The sequence below is a fragment of the Syngnathus scovelli genome, chromosome 12 (assembly GCF_024217435.2).
Source record: "Syngnathus scovelli strain Florida chromosome 12, RoL_Ssco_1.2, whole genome shotgun sequence".
NCBI lineage: Eukaryota > Metazoa > Chordata > Actinopteri > Syngnathiformes > Syngnathidae > Syngnathus > Syngnathus scovelli.
In genome coordinates this window covers 3,835,843-3,855,202 of record NC_090858.1, presented here as the reverse complement: position 1 = coordinate 3,855,202, position 19,360 = coordinate 3,835,843, and the positions used below count along the sequence as shown (strand labels likewise).

Here is a 19,360-nt window from a genome sequence, read left to right as displayed (position 1 = left end):
CAAGAGTCAGATTTGTGTCGCTTGATCACCTGGCAAAAAAGGAATAATCCTCTTTTTGGGGTCCTTCTGTCCTCCTTCAATGGGAAATTTGTCAAGAATCCGCATCTGCGAAAATGATGAAAGAAAATCACAATTGACTCCAAATCTGTTTCAACGGGACGAAGAGAAACATCAATGGCAAAGCGAGCGAGCTTTGATACATGAAGTCAATAGTTGGCGTGTGAAGAGCTACTGTGTCATCCTTCAAAGTATACGAGCCACTCTGATCACTGGGACAGCAGACAAGGTTACATCACACACTTTTTAACTGGGGGAGGAAAAAAAAAATTACCCTCTTAAGAACGTTCCACTTAAGAAGCTTAAAAAGCCATCAGATAAAGACCAGAGAGGCCAGCGGACCAAATCTAGCCAGCCAGACAATGCATCGGCATTTTGTAATATCAGCGCTATTGTTTCTTTAGTTTCCTCTTTTAAATATATCCAGGTGACATAAAAACAGTTTTTGTGCGTTCGGTTTTGCCTCATTCCAGATCAAAGTCAAAAGTCAAAGTCAAAGTCAAAGTCAGTCAAAGTGCTTTGTTAAGTAGAAAACCAAATTCAATAGCGAGGAATGGAGTGTTAAGATAAAAAAAAAAAAAAAACTACCAGGTGGACAAACAGAAAAAGTATGGACATGGTTCTGTGGTTCGATACGGTTTTGGTTTCTGCGCTTCTGCCTTTAGAAAATCCCCGTGACTTTTTAGCCTCCACTAGAATTTGGACAGTTAGGACATGTGGTTTCCTTTGTAGACGATGACTATTGTCCTTGTGTTCAAAAGTGCGGAGTGAAACGCTGTGTCAGAAAAACATCCTTGTTTGAACGGGCAGAAATCCATTCCAAAGTCCTTACATGTTAACCCAAAAAAAAATCTGGTTCTTCTACCACACTGTTTTTCACTTTGGGATACTACGTCTGTAAAATGATTACCTCAGCCAAATAGGTTCTGTTTTCACTACTGTACTTTTGCGAACATAAAATATCATCAGTGAAATGTTTGTGAGCCATTATTATTAATTCCGTTATTTACTGTTGTGCTAGCATTAAGCTAGCAGACTTTAAGGCAAAGCTAAGTCGTGGCGGTTTTAAATACACTGTGTAATTCGGTTTTGTTTTTGTTTAGTTCAATTCTGTCACTTATTGTTGTGCTAGCATTAAGCTAGCAGAGTTTAAGGCAAAGCTAAGTCGTAGCTGTTTTAAATACACTGTGTAATTCGGTTTTGTTTTAGTTTAGTTCAATTCTGTCATTTATTGTTGTGCTAGCATTAAGCTAGCAGACTTTAAGGCAAAGCTAAGTTGTAGCTGCAATTCACAGTTTTGTTTTTGTTTAGTTTGAGGGTAAACTTCGGGATGTGTGAAGACTTCTCAAAATGTTTTGAACTCCTGTTTGTGTTTAAATGGACATCTGAATAGTAGTTCAACTCCTCCTGTATTAAAGTTAAACGCCATTTGCTATTATTTATGAGTTCAAGCTCATCTGGTACAGGAAAAAAGCATTCTACTTAATTCACAGAGATGGCTAGACCAAATCGGGCAAATAAACAACACCGCATGGAACGAGAGACAATGGAACTTTTTGGGAAGGAATCTTAACCAGAGGGAGTTTGGAGGAATGTTGGTGGGGGCAAGGACTCCAACTCTGACTTGGGTTTTGACATCGACTAGGCACTTGTTTACCACAGAGAGATTAGCGTGAGCTGACCTTTTCTTTCTTGGACGCGATTAGCTGTTTAGTATAAATCGACTTTGCGATATAAGCTCGCACTCAATCACACAATGCAGGCAGGGTAAGACCGACTCGCTTCAATTGCGCAATCCGATCATAATGGAGGCTAATGGGACTTTGGGGAGGTTTTGTGCCAAAAGGCAAAGGCAAGCCAGGTCGCACACTCCCAAATCCTCGTGTGGAATGCAGCAAAAACCCATGTGCTCAATCCACTGAGGCAGCAGGGTGTGGAGTCTCAAAACTCCCTTCTGCTTCTCTCTGCTAGCTTGACACACTGACCGCTTGAAGAAAACACTTTAAAAAAAAAAAAAAAGATCTGTACTCAGCACTATTCTGAAAATAGGTTAATGTGCTTGAGTCGGAAGATAGATTAGGGAAGGCAAAGTACTTTTAAGCGAAGCAGCAAGGAAGAAAATAAGCAAAGAGGCGGATAATATATGATGATTGTTACCCAGAGGGGCTGTATGAGCTATGCTAAGTGCACTAGCGGAGAGGTTTAAAACATTGAAACACAAAAATAATTTATCGTCTTGCGGGCTGTTATGACAGGTTTTCGAGACCGAGCGTCGACAGCACTGCCTGCTGATAATTGTCCACTGTGAGACCTTTTCTTTGTTTTCCACGGAATTGATATCTGATGAGATCATGAACACATTTGTCAAATGGCTCTTTATTTTGCCACTGTCAGCTTCTAGAATATAAAACAAGCAATTGTGCTCCAAAAACTGAAACGGCATCTGGAGTTGGATGGTAGGTGTTAGTTGGCCCACGCGCAAACAAAAGCTGTTTCGGGTTTGAGGGAAGAGAAATATTCAGATACATCAGTGCAACATGATCGAGTTAAAACAGTTGAACGGTTTCTTCCTGCCAAGTTTTCAACATCAGTTTTCGAAAGAATTTGTCGGTGTTATTACGAACTACATTCCTCTTTTTTCTTGGTTTTAGTTTACTAATCCTCTCTCAATTAGTTTTCCGGTTCCTTAAGGTGCACCTGCTCAATTTCAATCAAAATATTGTCATCACCCCCCCTCCGAATGTGCTTCAACAGCAGCCATCTATGAACGTTCACACAAATGTTGACAGAAAATCTTGTTTCCATCAAACGCAGAGACACATTTCCTGTCTATTAGCACGGGAGCATAGAACAAAGGGTTTTCCTCTGCTGTAGATCCAAAAAGGTTTGGTCCACATTGAGGCAGCAGTTGAACACATTAAAATATATGAATTTGTTAACATGGCTAGCTAACGCTTGGCTAGCTTGAGTTTTGCTACAGTAAGCTAACTTGGACTTGAAATTTTACAACATGAGATTTTACTGTATTTGAGTAATAATAACAATTTTCAGATTTGAAGCTCTTTGATAATCGACCTCTGTCAACTGAACTGCTCGAAAAACTACGTTTGTACTAGTCTAGTGGAAAATTACGGCTAGTTGTGGGAGGGCATCTATAACAAAGAAACTGCTCTTAACTCAATTCTTCCCTGGAAACATGACTCTAGTGTTTGGTTGGGCTGCTTAATGCTTCCTTAATCCCCCAAGCAGAACGTTTCAGTTCAGTCAGGTAGGCTAGGCCTTTTATTTTGTTTCCATTGTAAATCTTAATGAACATTTTATCAATACCCCTTTCATTTTACAATGACTTGATTGAGGGGAAAAAATTGTTTCATTGTTTCTTGTTTACAGGAATTCTAAGCCAGTGATGAAAATACCGACCTGATTAGGATTTGCCTGATTTGAGCTGTGTGAGGAACCGAACCGCACCACGAGGTTTCAGAGACCCGAGTTTTGTTTTCTTCAGGCGGTTTGGCCCCCATCGACCTATAAGCCCCCACCTATCACCCGACATTCCATCTGACATGTTTTGTTCCTCCCTGCCCTCCCTTTACACGAATGAATGTGATGCAGCTGTTGACTGGATTTCATCTATGCTTATTTCCAAAATGGGGGGGTCCATCAGTCTTTGGAGACCATCCATCATCTGAACATAAAGTAATGATCTAAAGGTCAAGCTGAAGACAACCAAAGCTGGCGAGATGTATTTCATGACATACCTGTAGGTCGAAGAATTTGCTGTATCTCCTGTAGATGACATGAGACGCGGAGTCCGAGTAGGTCACATTGATAAGGTACACCTAGCGAGAGAAACACGAAGACACGTATTAAATCCCTTTGGCGGAAACGCCATCGCTTGAGTGACATGCAAAAAAATAAGCGCATTCCCTCCAGTCTTAACTCGAGAAGTTCGACAAAGGTCAAGTAAACTCATTAAAGTCGACGTGCTTCACTGACACATAGGAAAGCCATCGGGGATAATGCCCGGTTCAGGTGATGCCTGTAAATCATTTTGCCCCCATTAAGATGCACGAGCACGACTCTCGTCAATCCGAAAGTCAAATTCTGAAGGGAAAAAAAAAACACATGCTCCAATTGTGTCAAAGCATTGACAGAAGCGAAGTGGTAAGACATCCAGAAGCTGCGCTGGGAGTAGCATTTGTGTAGCAGACATCAGTCACGACACAGATGCCAAACATTCATAATTCGTGACAATATTTGCATTTACAATTAGGAGCCATATGACTTTTCGCAGCACCTTGAGCTTTCCGAAACAGATGGCTCAGAAACAGACATATGGCGGCAATGTGCAAAGGATGAATTTGAAAGTCTTCGCTTAGGTTTATTGCACAGGGTGAGCAACGAGGAGGAAACGGCTCTCCGGCGGTTTGCTGATTATATACCCAACATGTGTTTAATGTCGTAAAATGTCATTCACAAAAAGGGATGCCAATATTTTGTTTTTACCTATGTACAAATTCATATCTTATAAAAGTGAGGCATCTAGCAGGATTATACTCAAGCAGTTGTAAATAAGGATGAGTTGCCATGGTCTCCATGGCTGGGAGGAAGCTACCCTCGAACAGTGAGGAAGGACAAAAGACAAAGGGTTGCTTCTTTCCTCCCTCCAACCGGATAAGCATTTTCAGTTGCTTAGCTCATTGATAATGACATTTTTTTTTTCCCTTCTTCTACTTCCCTAAAGGGGACTTCCCTTACCTCCAGCTTTTTTCCCCTGGGGACTGTCAATCTGTGCATTCTGCTTTTAAGGGCCTTGGGGAGATCCCCACTCAGCAGGAGATGGATGAGGTAATTGATCCTGACTCTCAGGTTAATTAATCCAATTTCATCCTTTGGACTAATTGACTTTTGGGGTCCCACAGAGACATGTGTTGCTACTTAAGTCGGCAAAATGATACCAAGACCATAACATGCAGTTCAATGAGGTCATATATGAGGCTCTGAGACGTAAAAAAAATATATACTTATATTTCTTATATTGGAAATAAGTAACCAACACGCTCTGCAAGTATTTGTTATTACAAATTCAGATGCAACCTGATAACGACTTGAAATAAAAAATGGAGCATCCCATGATTCCCATCTTATTTCCCTTGTGATTGCCAAGTTTGTTTACAAGAGACAGCAAAACTAAGCACATCTTTCATCAACTTGAACTTACATAATGTTTGGAGGGATTTCTCCTCTTCTGCACATCCACAACATTGACGTCAAGCACTGTCCTGAGTTGCATCTCGACAGAACTCAAGTTTTACCACGACATCAAAGCTACACGTCCGCCCATGAAAGCCAGAAGTTTAACTGTCAAATGTTTTGTTTTCCTAAGTTAGGTATAGGGAATAAAGTCCGTGCATCCATGAGAAGAGCTTTGTCTCTCTGCGAGCTTCTGATACATGACAGCGCAGTAAAAGTGTATAATCAAGTTCTCCACCCCCGAGAGGAGGAGGGGTTGGATGACCACAAAAAAGGGGAGTCAAAGAAGGAAGGGTGAGTGTGCAGGGCGGTCCCATGCAACGGCCCGAGTACAATGCATGTTGAATCTACATCACAAAGTACAGGAAAATCAAATGCAATGATTTTATAGAGGAAAAAGTACATTCAAATAGTTTTCAGAGAGAAATAGAAATTAAACAACGAATGGGTTAAAAATGAGGTGGCTTGTCGCATGGGGGCGCCATAACACAACAAAGCACATTTAAGTGTGTGTGTGTGTGTGTGTGTAGGGGGGGGCTATTACTTTTTTATATTTTGAAGCAAACAATACAAACTGGTGACACTGCATCGCATCACACTGAAAGCTGTTTTGAATATTATGCCCACAAACAGTGATGGGTGCGACAAAGCTCATATTGCAATGTTATTAAGAGAAAATAGCAAGTTTGCACATTCCTCACTTTGTGAGTGGACTCACATAGACTTAAAATAAAAGCATTCAAAAATAATTAAATTTTTTTACATTTAAGTAGATTCAAGAAAAAATTAGAACAAATGAACATTGGAAAAAATATAGGAAAATGATTTAATCTGACTGCAATGTATTCTATTTTTGTCTTGTTTGTCATCCAAAAAGAGTTGTACAAAGTATTAACATCAAGGTTGCATTCTATTTTTGTCTTGTTTGTCATCCAAAAAGAGTTGTACAAAGTATTAACATCAAGGATGCATTTATTTAACCATTAAAAATAAAAACTTTTACGTATTAAACTTAACTTAAACGTATTATCTTCCTCAGCAAATACACTCGGTGAATAAAGAATCTTTATTGAACATTCTGGTGCTATTTTATAATACTTCTGTTTCAAATATTCTGTCATGTTTGAGGGACAAGCGCAAAACATACAAAAGAAAAAAAAAAGCAATAGCTATGCTTTTATTTTGAATGTCATAACGGAAATGCCGAAATCCAATTTAGGCTAACTTGACACTACAGCTCGCCAAGTTGCGTTTGTGTGGTCAGCTAGCAGAAGGAGAAGCGGAAAGAAGAGAAGAAGAGAGGAGGGCGCCTCGCCTTCGTGTGCCATTTCCGCGGTGACGTTCAATGAAGGCGCGTCGACACTTTCATGACTATGCACGTCACCGGCGTGCTGCTCTCTTTCAAACAATTTCCAACAAACAGCACCAAAGAGGAGAGAGACCTTCGCGTAACGGTCAACTCTTCCTTCTCCGCCGCTTCAGTTCCCCTCGCTCCAGGCTTCTCCTCCTCCCCATGACCGAAACGACTTGAGATGCCCGGGAATGGAAGTTGCATTTGACAGCACCGCTGCATCTTAAATGACATTCGCCCGCTTTCTACCTTCAGCAGCTCCGCGACACGAGCGGAAATCACCGAGGCATCAATAACACCGTAATAACAGTGCCTCCCTTCCTACCAAAATGTCCTTTTTCAATTTCCGCAAGATCTTCAAGCTAGGGCCCGACAGGAAGAAGAAGCAGTACCAGCACGTCCACCGAGATGTCAACCCCGAGGAGATTTGGGACATCATCGGGGAACTCGGCGATGGAGCCTTCGGCAAAGTCTACAAGGTATTTGTTATTACACCTTTACGACCCGACATTAGGTAACCGTCCTCCACGGAGAGTCCATTGTGATTCTGTTCTGCTCTGAAACGCTTGTCAAGTACGAACACGTGAAAATGACAGCAGCCATGATGACACACGAGCAGAGCAGACAAAAATATGACACCCAAGCAGACTTGCCAAAATTTCTACTCAAGTAATAACACCCATGTGATGTGTCATAGATGTTTTGTATATAGTTTATCTCACGGTCACTGGATCACGTTACTACAGAAGCATTTTTCTGCCACACCAGGAAAAACCATCACGTATTGCAAGACACATATTGAGACAGGAAGTTATTCACTCACGTTGTCTCTGATTCCAAACTGAACTTCGGGTGCAACTATCAAATATTTTTACAATCAATTGCTCTACTGATTAGTCTGGAGATTGAAATTTGTCCACTTGGGGTCACCATTCTCACCTTCCACACTTGTGACTTTGAGTGTGTGTGGCTTTAATATGCGCCACACATATTATTTGTCTATTCAAATTATTTACATTATCCTAGTTATTCTAGAAAAGGCAATTTATTATTCTCTTATTATTTAACGCAGTCTTGTAGCTTAACCTTTACGACTTTTTCCCTTGTGGCCTTTTCAGCGCCAACGCGGAAGTTCCTTCCTGGAACTCTGTTGATTAAATAATACTTTTAATTGCCCAGAAATGTCCATTTGCCAGTTTGCAGTTCCTTATTAGCTGAGTAAGTTGCTGTGATGGAAGCCAGGAGTCTGTCACGAACTCACTCAAGTCGAATTTATATATCTGCAACTGAAGACACTTGGGACAGAATATCGATGTTTTGATGTATTGGTGGGATCGAAATCGCAGAATAACGCAGGATAACAGGAGCATTAGAGTGGAGTAGTAATTGATATATTTAAAAAAAAAAAAAAAATGCTGCCATTTTGTTATTCCTTTATATTGGCACCGAGAACATAACCGAGCTCACGTGGCGAGCCTAAAGGGGATCGAATTGACATACACGCCCCAGACAGCTCACGTCAAACACGTTGGTGCGATTCAGATTGCGTGAAATATGAGAGACAGAAATTGACACTGACGTCAGGCCGTGCAGAGGGAAAGTGACGGGCCGGGGCGTGTGTTGGGCTAGCATTATGTAAACATAAGATCACTTGTTCCAATCCTAACCATCCCTCCCTGCTTTTTTTCCCCATCAGCACTCAAAGTGGGCCTTCAAAACAAGAAGGAAAACCAGTGCAAGGAAGTCTTTGCTGACAATATGTGTCGTGAACTCGGGGGGGTCATTTGTGCCACACCCATGGCTGGATTTCCACAGCCTAGTTCAAGTGGAGCAAATTAGGATTTTTTTTTTTTTTGCTCTCAACTGACACAATTCAGATATGGGTCAAGGCAGCATAAATAGAACCAAACGGAATCGGATATCTTTAGCTCAGAATCGGGCTTCTTCCGTGGAATTTTCGTTTTTATTGTCGTATTGATTACGCTGCTATGTTGCCTTCAGGCTCAGAACAAGTTGAACGGGACCCTCGCCGCCGCCAAAGTCATCGACACAAAGACGGAGGATGAACTGGAGGACTACATGGTGGAAATTGAGATCCTGGCCTCCTGCGACCACCAACACATCGTCAAATTGCTGGACGCCTTCTATTTCGAGGGCAAACTCTGGGTAGGTAACGCCGTGTTGCTTTCAAGCCGAGCGAACGTAGGAAGCAGATGTGCCAATTCAGCACTTTTTTTTCCACTTTCACCTACTTTTGCTAGAAAAAAAAAATGTTCCCGTTGTATACACGCTCAGGAAATCTCCCACCGTGCAGAGACAAACCAAGAGGCCCCCTCGGCAATTACGTCGCGGCGCTTGGTGTCATGTGACCCGTCCTCTGCGCACGGGCCACATCCCACCGCCGAGATAATGGACGTCGGAGAAAGTGCCCGTAAATAATTCAGAGCTACACTGCCGGTTGTCCCGACGGGCTTCGACTTTAACTAGCGTGGTGAATGTGTAACCGCGTGTGCGTTTGCACGTGGTGTTGACAAGTTATTAATATACACGACGGTTGTCACGGTTAAGCTATACATTTAAAACGTGTCAAGAGAAGAGTGAAAACTCGTGAGATTTAAACGGAAGCAAGCCAAATTGAATGAGAACAAACACCTGGTCTGTCTTTGTGTCCGCTGAATTGAGAGCGCCGTTTGCTACGCGCTTGTATTGATTTGGTCGCCATCACCTGATACCGAGCACGGGCTTCCATAATGCGGAAAAGTCAAACTGGCTGTCGGGTGGATTTCATCTTGTGTACGGGATGAAATTTTAGAAGCGTTTATATTATTGGCAGCATAGAAACAATTCAGCGTCAAGGATGAGGTAAAATGTCCCTTGATAATTCTCTCCCATTGATTAACTAATTGGAACAAGGTCTAATGGATGATGTCGTTCCTTTTAATGCTCGTTCTGTCCATCGTTTAATAACGACTCATTTTTAAATGTGCCCCACAAGACGTTTGATTGTTCTGCTCCGTGCAGATCCTGATTGAGTTCTGCGCGGGTGGTGCCGTGGACGCCATCATGCTGGGTAAGTCGCTCAAAGTTCTTACTGGTCTATCCAGAATCCAGTTTGCCCCCCCCCAGCCCAAACCACTCTGGTTAAAGAGGCCCGTTTCATGCCAGTGTGTAATTATTGTAGCTCTGATTTCGAGGAGCGCCACCTATTTTGACACTTAAATAAAAGCAGCTTTGAATGAACTTTTTTTTTTTTTTTTTTAATTGAAAACAACCATGTGCTCCTGAACGCGTCAGCCACTCAGACTCTACTTGAACACTAAACTTTTCCTCTCACACAAGCGAGTTTTGTTCTCCCGTTGCCGTGGGTTACCATCTCAGCCCATGTTTACTCACCGCCGTGATATAACAACAGACCGTAATGTGAAAGAAAATGTGACTCACCAATGGCCATCCGCGTTTTTTGGCAGAACTCGAGCGGCCCCTGACGGAACCGCAGATCCGGGTGGTGTGCAGGCAGACCCTGGAGGCTTTGGTCTACCTGCACGAGAACAAGATCATCCACAGAGACCTGAAGGCTGGCAACATTCTTCTTTCCCTAGACGGGGAAGTTAAACTTGGTAATCTGAAATATATTTCTAAAGGCCAAAACATGAATTCATTTCCATATGATCATTCACAACTAAGGACATTTTCGAGCCTTCAGAAGAGAAAGACTTAAATCAACATTGGGCCAATGTGTGTCAACAAATGGGAAGAAGGATTATTCATTCCAGAGAGGATGGCTCCTCTTTTCGCAAAGCTCAAGTCGCAGATGCACAGTAGAATACGGCGTAGAACAAAAGCCGATTAATTGTTGTCTTTTGTCTCGGGTGGCTACTGAGAAGCCTCCGACTGAGCCACTTAAAGGCTTAAGGGGATGATTAGTTGAGTCAATTTTGGGGCTGCCGCAGCACCCAGCTGAGCTTTGCGATTTTGACAAGCCGCACAACGCCGAGTTTACGCAGGACACCGACACGTTCGCGCCGTGCTTTTGTTGTTTCGGTCACGTGGCAGCGAGTGACATTTACGTTTCCGCGCAACTTCTACGGCGCGTCAGATGGATTGCATAATATTCCAAATGTATTCATGGTTTTCCTGTTGCACCCTTCCTGCATGAGTCACGCTATGGCAAATGGTGGCGTCTGGCAAGCAATAATTATCAAGCAGCTTGAAAGGACTTAATGATATATGTTAGCTTCCTCGCAATGTTTACGTAGAGAGACTAATAAAGCTTTGAGCATCCCTTCTGGATTATTAGTCACAGCTGTGTTTAGGACTATAAAAAAAAAAAGATTCAGCATTGCGTCTTGGCTGAGTGAACGGAGAAAAGATTTGAAAATTCATTTCCTCCTTTTCAGCGGATTTTGGGGTTTCTGCTAAAAACACAAAGACGTTGCAGAGAAGAGATTCTTTCATCGGAACGCCGTACTGGTGAGTCACTCGGTCCGAACACAAAAGGCCATTCAACCCTTTCTTCCTGATCATTGTTCAAGCAGTTTGACAGCATCAATTTTCGACGTGCTATTGCTAAAGTTGACAGAAAATAAAGGCTGAGGGAAAACTCTATTGCTAACCAAAACAGCAGTACCATAGCATGTAAAGTCTTAGCTGTGTTGTGTGGCGGCTCAAAAGTATTCAAAATGATCTTATTAGACTTTGATCGCACCACACCGTTGAGCTAGACTCGTCTTTTTTTTTTTTGTTTGGTATAAACTCCAGATTTGCCCATTAATATAGCAGTAACCTGGTTTAATATTATTGAATACAGACATTCTAATTGCCACTAATTTGACGCTGTGCAGGATGGCGCCAGAAGTGGTGATGTGCGAGACGTCCAAGGACCGCCCGTACGACTACAAGGCGGACATCTGGTCCCTCGGGGTGACCCTGATTGAGCTGGCGCAGATCGAGCCGCCCAATCACGAGATGAATCCCATGAGAGTGCTGCTGAAAATAGCCAAGGCCGAGCCGCCCACCCTCATGCAACCCTCCCGCTGGTGAGATGATGTGCCCGGTGTTGACAGATAGCCAATGTATGAGCCAGCTCCATTTCAAAAATGTCATTTTGTCAAAAGTATTAGCATAATGCTAACATAGAATGAAGAATGTCATAGATGGGCTAACTGAAATTAGCGTGGATCTCAAAGCCTGTCTGCCTTGTGTCCTTCAAACTGTTACATAGGACACCAGAATTCAACGACTTCCTCCGCAGAGCTCTTGACAAGAATGTGGACAACCGGTGGGGTCCGTTGCAGCTTCTACAGGTGGGCGTCCGTTATCCCCGCGCTTGTATTTAGCTAATAGCGATGGGCGGATCTGCTCACGAGTCAGCTGAACGACTTTATAATTACATTCCTTGTGTCTCTCCCTCCATCCTGGCAGCATCCATTCGTCGCCAGCGTCGTGGACTGCAAACCTCTCCGAGAGCTCATCGCAGAAGCCAAGGCTGAAGTCACAGAGGAGATCGAAGACAGCAAAGAAGAGGAAGAGGAGGAAGAGCCCGACACGCCCGTGGTACAAACTAAGTCGACTTGACTTGCATTCTTGATTGATTTTAACATTTTGTGATTTGCTTCAGTGCGCTCCCGGACACAAACGAGCACCGTCCGACACGAGCATGGCGAGCTCAGAGGAAGACAAAGTTCCGTCAACGCCGTCATCCACGCTCCAGTCTGTCACAGAAAAGACAGAGGTGGAGCAGGCTGGAGACGGGTCCAGTGATAAGCTGGATGAAAGTGAGCCTGACAAGACAGAGGAGGAGAAACACGACGAGGTGCCCGAGGCCGGTGATGAGGACGCCGCCTCCGGGCTGACGGAAGAGCCTGTCTCACCGGGGCTTGAGGGCCACGCCGAGGAGATTCCCGCTGAACCGACCGCCTCGGAGGAACAAATCATAGATGAAGTTCAGACGCGGGAAGAAAACAGAAAGGAATCTCCACAAGAAGTAGAACTTGAAAAGGATCACGAAGAGGTGACCAAAGAAGACGAGTCAAATCAGCAGATGATCGGATCGGCAGAATCGGACGAGACGCTGGAGGATGCGCATGCCAACCTGGAGTCTGTCTCAGAGGTGGAGGTCGAGCAAGTGAGCAAGCCAGACGAGATGCTTCAGCATGAACTGAGCGATACCGCCAATGGCGCTGATGTTATTTTGGAAGGCGGAGGTGACATCGCAGCGCACATAGTGGGAGACGCAGAAACCAATTGGAGTAAGAATGATTCGATTCTAACAAAACCCGAGGAGGACATTTCCGAGTCGCCCGATCAGGACCCGGAGACAACTAACGAGATCAGACCTTCAAACGGAGTGTGTGACGACGCCATCAACGCATCTGAGGATGCAGAGCTCCCGATTAAGGATGACAAAGAGGCAACGCCGGCAGAGGAGAGCACCGTCCACAGCGAAACAGACTCCGAGACCAAAACGGAGCAGGGAAGCCCCGCCGTGAGCCGGCAGGATGCCGAGAAGGACTCGGACTCCGGAAGCAGCTTGGCCGCCGACTGCAGCAGCATGGACCTCAATTTGTCCATCTCCAGCTTCTTATCCAAAAGCAAAGAGAGCGGCTCAGTGTCCTTACAGGTACGTTCCACCCAAGCTGGAGATATCAGAAAGCCTTGAGCGGAAATTCATACTCGTAAAAATGTTTGTAGGAGTCCAAGCGGCAGAAGAAGACACTGAAAAAGACGCGCAAGTTCATGGTGGACGGCGTGGAGGTCAGCGTGACCACGTCCAAGATCGTGACCGACGACGACGCCAAGAATGAGGAGATGCGGTTCCTGAGGTGAGCTACACTACCCGTCCTAAATAAGGAACGTGAGCTATTTAGCATACATGCCTCGAAATAGTTCACGCAACCTAATTTGCTATTTTTTTTTTTATGATGAGGACACCACACAGCGATTTGATTTTGCAGCTTGCTGACGACATGTCCGCATGATGTGCTTTCTGTCCTCAGGAGGCAGGAGCTGCGGGAGCTGCGCCTGCTGCAGAAGGAGGAGCAGCGAGCTCAGCAGGAGCTCAGCAACAAGCTGCAGCAGCAGAGAGAGCAGATCTTGCGGCGTTTTGAACAGGAAACCACAGTGAGTCACTTCCGCCATAAGTCTGTTTAGTTTTCTTCTAAAAAAAAAAAAAAACGGCCAACTACTTGCCTTAGTGAGCTGCTTTGTTTTATAGTCGAGCTTGGTAGTCGAGCTTGTATTGTAAAGCTAATTTGGTGTCATGGGATTTCTTTCATAGTCAAACTTGCGTTGAAAAGGATGTTATGATTATCATTTTGACTGACTTTACTATTGTATAAATGTAAAACATGCATTGTATTGCTTTCAACTCACTGTTAACTTAGTGGGCGGAGCCGTCAGGAGATAGACCATGTCAGGAAATGCACTTGCAGCCAACTTGCAATAAATTCCATATCCGGTTCTGTAGTCATCATATTTCTCTTTGCCATCACTGCAAAAGAAAAAGAAATCTTTACATTTCATCTTGCTGACTTTTTATCAACTGTTGGTGAGAATTAGAAAAAAAAGACAAATAAAATAATAATTTAATCGATGGAATAATCGATTAAAAAATATTTGATAGTGACAGTTGATGTAATATTTTTTCAAAAATGTTCACGCATTGGAATATGAAAGGCTTTTTGTCTTGGTATTTAATTTAGGCGAAGAAGCGGCAGTATGACCAGGAGGTGGAGGGCCTGGAGAAGAAGCAGAAGCAGACCATCGAGCGGTTGGAGCAGGACCACACCAGCCGGCTGCGAGACGAAGCCAAACGCATTAAAGGGGATCAGGACAAAGAGCTCTCCAAGTTCCAGAACATGCTGAAGAACAAGAAGAAAGAGGTACGTGCCGCCGCCGCGCTCGCTCGCATGTGGGGCATGGCGGCTGCTTCTCTGGGCTGAGTCACGTGGTGGCACGTTGCTGTCCTGCTCTTAGCCGCTGCACGTTTTTCGATTTGTTACTCATCCACCTCCAGAACAGGTGAACACGCAGGTTCAATCCAGGTGAGGCATGCGGCACATCTTCATCCTCATCATCGTTCTCGGCTGTTTTCTTATTATCGCTCTGTTGCCCACTTGGCATTCTGCTTTCCGTCGCCATGGTGGTGATGCTTTTTTTTTTTTTGCTGTGGTTTTGCTTCTGCTGTTTGCTCCAATGATTTTATGGAGGCTATTCTGCCTCGTGTTGTCTATTATGCAATCTTGAACTGTATATATTGACCTAACCAAATGTTTGGGGTGAGTGTGTGAGGTGGCTTGCGTCATCGGACGGGTGATCTGGTGCCACTTTTTCCTTCTTTGGTGCTGTCGGGATTTTGTGGGAATAAGGAGCAACTGACAATGGGCTCATCTTGAAACGATGATTCCAGCTTAAGTCTCTTGGCTGTTTTGGTTTTAGCTGATAAAATGCAAAAATACTTTTGGCTGACTTAGACATCTTTACAACTAATTAATCTGAAAGCACGGGTGAGGGGAAATACGGTGGTGGGATGCTCTCGATATCCTCTGCATGTCTTGAGGGACAATTTTCGATTTTTCTTTTTTAAATTTCAAATCAACAAGCAGTTTCTGCACAAGTACAATACTTTCTAGGCCAAACAGGAAGTTGGGCAGTCACCTAAACACGTGCGAGAAGAGCTCATGAAGCGCTTAAAGGAGGACCAAATGCTTCTTAAGATGGCTGAGGTAAAAAACAAAAAAAACTTATATCTTTTCATCTCAATCTTTCCTGCTTCACCTCCTGAATTGTATTAAAATTCGACATCCATCCCTACCACACTTCATATAAATGCTTTTTTAAAAAAATTATTTTAAACAATTTGTTATAATTACAAATGTACCAGACTGCACATCAGCAGCGACTTGGCTCATTACAGGAACATAATCCAAAAACGATTTTAATCAAATTTAATTGCTCCCATTATGAGCATAATCCAGTATTGTTAGTCATTGGAAAGAAATTAAGCCATTTATTTCAGACAGTTGATAAAACGAGTGCGCTTTTTGAAGCAAAGGAATAAATAATCCGCAATAGACTAAAAGCATGGACCTTGTTAACATCTTTTTTTTTTTTTTTTTGCAAAGACGTGCGAGCTGCTATAATAGCATGACAAGACAAGCAGAGCATTCATAAATAATATAGACTAACAATTATTCACTGTGCTGCAAATTCAACGCTAATCCCAAAGTGGCAAGTAGCCCGTTCCACGATGAGTGTGTGTGTGCCGTGTTGTGTGTGTGTGTGTGTGTGTAAGGTCAGCCTGCTCCTTGTCCCTGACGAGGGCGAGTGTGCGCTGTGTGCTCTCCTCCGCAGGCGGTCGCCCAGGTTATGATACAGTCTTTTCAGTTGTCCTCATGCGCACTCTTCAATGCTCAGATGCAGGATGTAAGTGCCCCCCCCCCCCCCCCCCCCCCCCCAACTCTCTCCACTCTCTCTTTCCCTTTCCAGCCCATACTTAGATGTGTGTGAAGTGACAGCGCGGCTTTTTCTCAAGTCAAGCAATGTGTAAGCATGGGCTCTGGTGTGTGTGTGTGGAGTCATCGCTGTGTGTGTGTGTTTTTTTTTGGTGTGCATTGATTCCCTCCTCTCCTCCGCCAGTGTTGTCTTATTTACGTTCGGATCGTATGGCAAATGGTGAAGCAATGGATAATTGTTATATTGTAATTTAGATATCCAAATAATCTAGATTATTATTCCTAGGACACTTGGAAACTGAGTAAATTATAATGTAGACACTAGTTAAAAAAATAATGTCACTTTTAGAAGAGCATTCTTGGAGCTCCTGGATTTCTTTTTATTTATTTTTAAAGAAGTTTCTTTTTCAACTTTTTGGAGCTTGAATTGAAGACAAAATGGATGCCACAGGCCTACTACCCTGACAGTTCTCATCAAACAATGATTTTTTTTAATAGTAGTTTTGTTTTAAAATGTCACTTTTGCTTCCGAGTAAACTATTGAAGTCGTGTGAGCGCAAACATGTCCTTGTAGGTGTCATCTTACATGAACTGGACTTTTCTCTCCTCCATCGTGGCTCATGCTCTTGACTGTCTCCTGCCACACGGTGATGTCACATCTAGTGCTGTGGATGAACCCGATTAGAACATTCACTTGACAACAGACGTGTCTTTTCTCTTTCAACTCTCACCTGTCTCTCCTTGCGTAGTTCAGCTCCTTTGTCTTTTTGTCGTTGTTCATCGTGGCTTCCATTTTGCCATCTCCTCAGGAGCAGGAGTTCCTCCAGAAACAGCAGCAGGAGCTGGACGGGGAGCTGAAGAAGATCATCCAGCAGCATAAAGTGGAGATCGCCACCATTGAGAAGGATTGCCTCAACCACAAGCAGCAGATGATGAGAGGTGGGTTTGTACGTCACGCGTCGTCGCCCCACATAAGTCCGGATCTAAAATAAGACTTGTGCGTCTGCAGCACGGGAGGCGGCCATGTGGGAGCTGGAGGAGCGCCACCTGCAGGAGAAACACCAGCAGCTCAAGCAGCAGCTCAAGGACCAGTACTTCCTACAAAGGCACCAGTTGCTCAAGAGGCACGAGAAAGTAAGGAGAACCCTGAGCGGCCAACCAGATCGGGCTGCAATTATTTTCTTGGACTGCTTGGTCGAGCAGAATGTGACATTTTGTTCCCCTGTTTGTTTTCCTTGCCGCAGGAGATGGAGCAAATGCAGCGCTACAACCAGCGCCTGGTGGAGGAGATGAAGAACAAGCAGAACCAAGAGAGGGTCCGCCTGCCCAAGATCCAGCGCAGCGACGGAAAGACGCGCATGGCCATGTTCAAGAAGAGCTTGCGCATCAACGCCTCGGCCGTCACCACGCCGGAGCAGGAGCGAGACCGCATTAAGCAGGTAGATTTTATTTTTGGATTATAAAATCTGAAACATGGCTAAAATTGGACTAGTAATGCCTATGAAATTTGCTTTTGTGTTTCATATCCATCATATGAATGTATGCATACTGCCCCCTGGTGGCCAAGGCGCACAAACCAGAGAGCAATAATGTCAATTTGCATTAGTGCTATAAAATAGCAAACCTGTTCTACGGGGCACTGTCGAGTGGCTACCCACCGCTAACCAGAGAAGTAATCCACCGTGTGTGCTGTGCAGTTTGCTTTTCAGGAAGAGAAGCGTCAGAAGAACGAGCGTCTCCACCAGCACCAAAAACACGAGAACCAGATGAGAGATCTACAGCTGCAGTGCGACACCAACATCAGAGACCTGCAGCAGCTACAGGTGAGCTCCAAGCAAATGTTTTAACTCTGGAAGTGGAGTAACTCATTATCCCATGCGGTGGCCTCCATTTTGTTTTCAGAACGAGAAATGTCACATCTTAATTGAGCACGAGACCCAAAAACTGAAAGAGCTGGATGAGGAGCACAGTCAGGAAATCAAGGAGTGGAGAGAGAACCTCAGACCCAGGAAGAAGGTAACGTTTTACATTTGGGAAAAGTAAGAGAGTTTAGCATAGTGCTAATAATGCTAAATGGGCTACTGAAAATTAGCATGGCACTTGCCTGTATTTGTTTCTTCTTTTCAATGGCTGACTCTCTTGCTTGTGTTCTTTTTCAACATCTTTTGTCTTGCGCTGCCCCCTGCAGGCGCTGGAGGAGGAGTTCATGCGGAAGCTCCAGGAGCAGGAGGTCTTCTTCAAGATGAGCGGCGAGTCGGAATGCCTTAACCCCACCGCCCAGAGTCGTGTGTCCAAGTTTTACCCCATCCCGCACATGCACAGCTCCGGATCGTAGCCGCCTGCTGAAAACCGCTACGAAAACCGCTTATATGAGAGATTTATTTTGCTTTTTTTTTTTTTTTTTTTTTTTTAAAGCATGTTTTAATTTGAAATGTTCATACATTTTGTATACGAGTGCCTCCTAATTTCTTTTTCAGTTGCAGCCGCTCAACTCCTCCCACAAATGAATGTCTTGCTCACTGTCACTGAACAAATAAGTAGTTGCCCCCTTGTGATGACTCTCCTCCATTCATTTCAACACGTGGGTGCTGACTACTTCCTGGATCCCTGCTATCGAGTGAATGCTATCAAATGCATATCAAAGGAATGTAAACTTGCTGTCGATTTTGCACTGTTTTCGTTTGCAATATTAGAATCAATATGCAGTACAAATCATTTTATTGCCTGCTTTTATTATTTTAAGACAACTGTTTTGATTCATCATTTTTCTGCTATATTGATGCTGTACTTCAGGGGTGGAGAAACCTACTCCTGCCCAAAAAACATTAAACTCATACTGCTTTAATATTTTACTATCATTTTGGGAGCTTATTTTTTTAATAAATGTTTCAAAGACTGAATCTGCAATTGATTTTATTATTTTTTTTGCTGAATGGAATTGCTGTATTAACAATCATCGCTGTTCTCATCATGGCCTCACTTGATTAATTTGCACCGCATGATTTTCGCACTGCTCAAGTTCTCAAGCTGGAGAAAAATGCTGGATTTTTATTTGAGTTTTACACCAATCATAGATATTGATATATTTTTAAAAAATTGTAACATGCTGAATTTTAATTGTACTGTCTCTCCACCTCAATGAAAAATAGTATATATGCAGTTCTATTGTCCGATCAAATGTATTGGGAATGTCAATCGACATAATTGTTGTAAATAAAAAATATTCATGTTTTTCTGGTGTTTTTAA

At 43.5% G+C, this 19,360-nt stretch overlaps 2 protein-coding genes and 1 long non-coding RNA gene across 7 annotated transcripts in view; 1 reads left to right on the top strand and 2 right to left on the bottom strand.

The window, feature by feature from the left end:
* The window catches only part of sh3pxd2ab (SH3 and PX domains 2Ab), a 35,588-nt gene extending 30,057 nt beyond the window's left edge, over positions 1–5,531 (bottom strand). For both annotated transcript variants that reach the window (XM_049737089.2, XM_049737090.2), the window contains exons 1-3: positions 5,279–5,531; positions 3,816–3,896; positions 30–105 (exon numbers count right to left, since the gene is read on the bottom strand). In XM_049737089.2, the coding sequence (XP_049593046.1) occupies positions 30–105; positions 3,816–3,896; positions 5,279–5,350 (229 nt within the window). In that variant the 5' untranslated portion in view covers positions 5,351–5,531. The remainder of the gene's footprint in view (positions 1–29; positions 106–3,815; positions 3,897–5,278) is intronic.
* Positions 5,532–6,553: 1,022 nt separating this feature from the next.
* slka (STE20-like kinase a) lies at positions 6,554–18,958 on the top strand. 4 transcript variants are annotated; one of them, XM_049737058.2, is made up of 20 exons: positions 6,554–7,140; positions 8,663–8,827; positions 9,683–9,731; positions 10,129–10,278; positions 11,059–11,131; positions 11,503–11,697; positions 11,883–11,964; positions 12,083–12,214; positions 12,279–13,280; positions 13,352–13,482; positions 13,657–13,780; positions 14,362–14,541; positions 15,292–15,384; positions 16,013–16,084; positions 16,923–17,052; positions 17,123–17,247; positions 17,358–17,552; positions 17,811–17,936; positions 18,016–18,129; positions 18,302–18,958. In XM_049737058.2, exons 1-20 carry the CDS (start codon positions 6,991–6,993, stop codon positions 18,446–18,448), a joined length of 3,435 nt encoding a protein of 1,144 aa, XP_049593015.1. In that variant the 5' UTR covers positions 6,554–6,990; the 3' UTR covers positions 18,449–18,958. The 4 variants fall into 4 exon arrangements, with proteins under 4 accessions (XP_049593015.1, XP_049593017.1, XP_049593016.1 ...); XM_049737060.2 differs by lacking the exon at positions 15,292–15,384; XM_049737059.2 differs by lacking the exon at positions 16,013–16,084.
* Positions 16,457–16,986, bottom strand: LOC125979037 (uncharacterized). The gene is made up of 2 exons (XR_007485184.2): positions 16,845–16,986; positions 16,457–16,778 (listed from the first exon to the last, which is right to left on the bottom strand). It is a non-coding gene; the product is annotated as an uncharacterized lncRNA (long non-coding RNA).
* Positions 18,959–19,360: the final 402 nt, after the last annotated feature.

Bases quoted from the DNA above. Each gene is read 5' to 3' on its own strand.
- slka (XM_049737058.2), top strand. From the start codon at position 6,991: ATGTCCTTTTTCAATTTCCGCAAGATCTTCAAGCTAGGGCCCGACAGG. The intron at 11,698-11,882 runs GTGAGATGATGT...ACTGTTACATAG, and splicing joins CTCATGCAACCCTCCCGCTG to GACACCAGAATTCAACGACT. The intron at 17,248-17,357 runs GTAAGGAGAACC...TCCTTGCCGCAG, and splicing joins TGCTCAAGAGGCACGAGAAA to GAGATGGAGCAAATGCAGCG.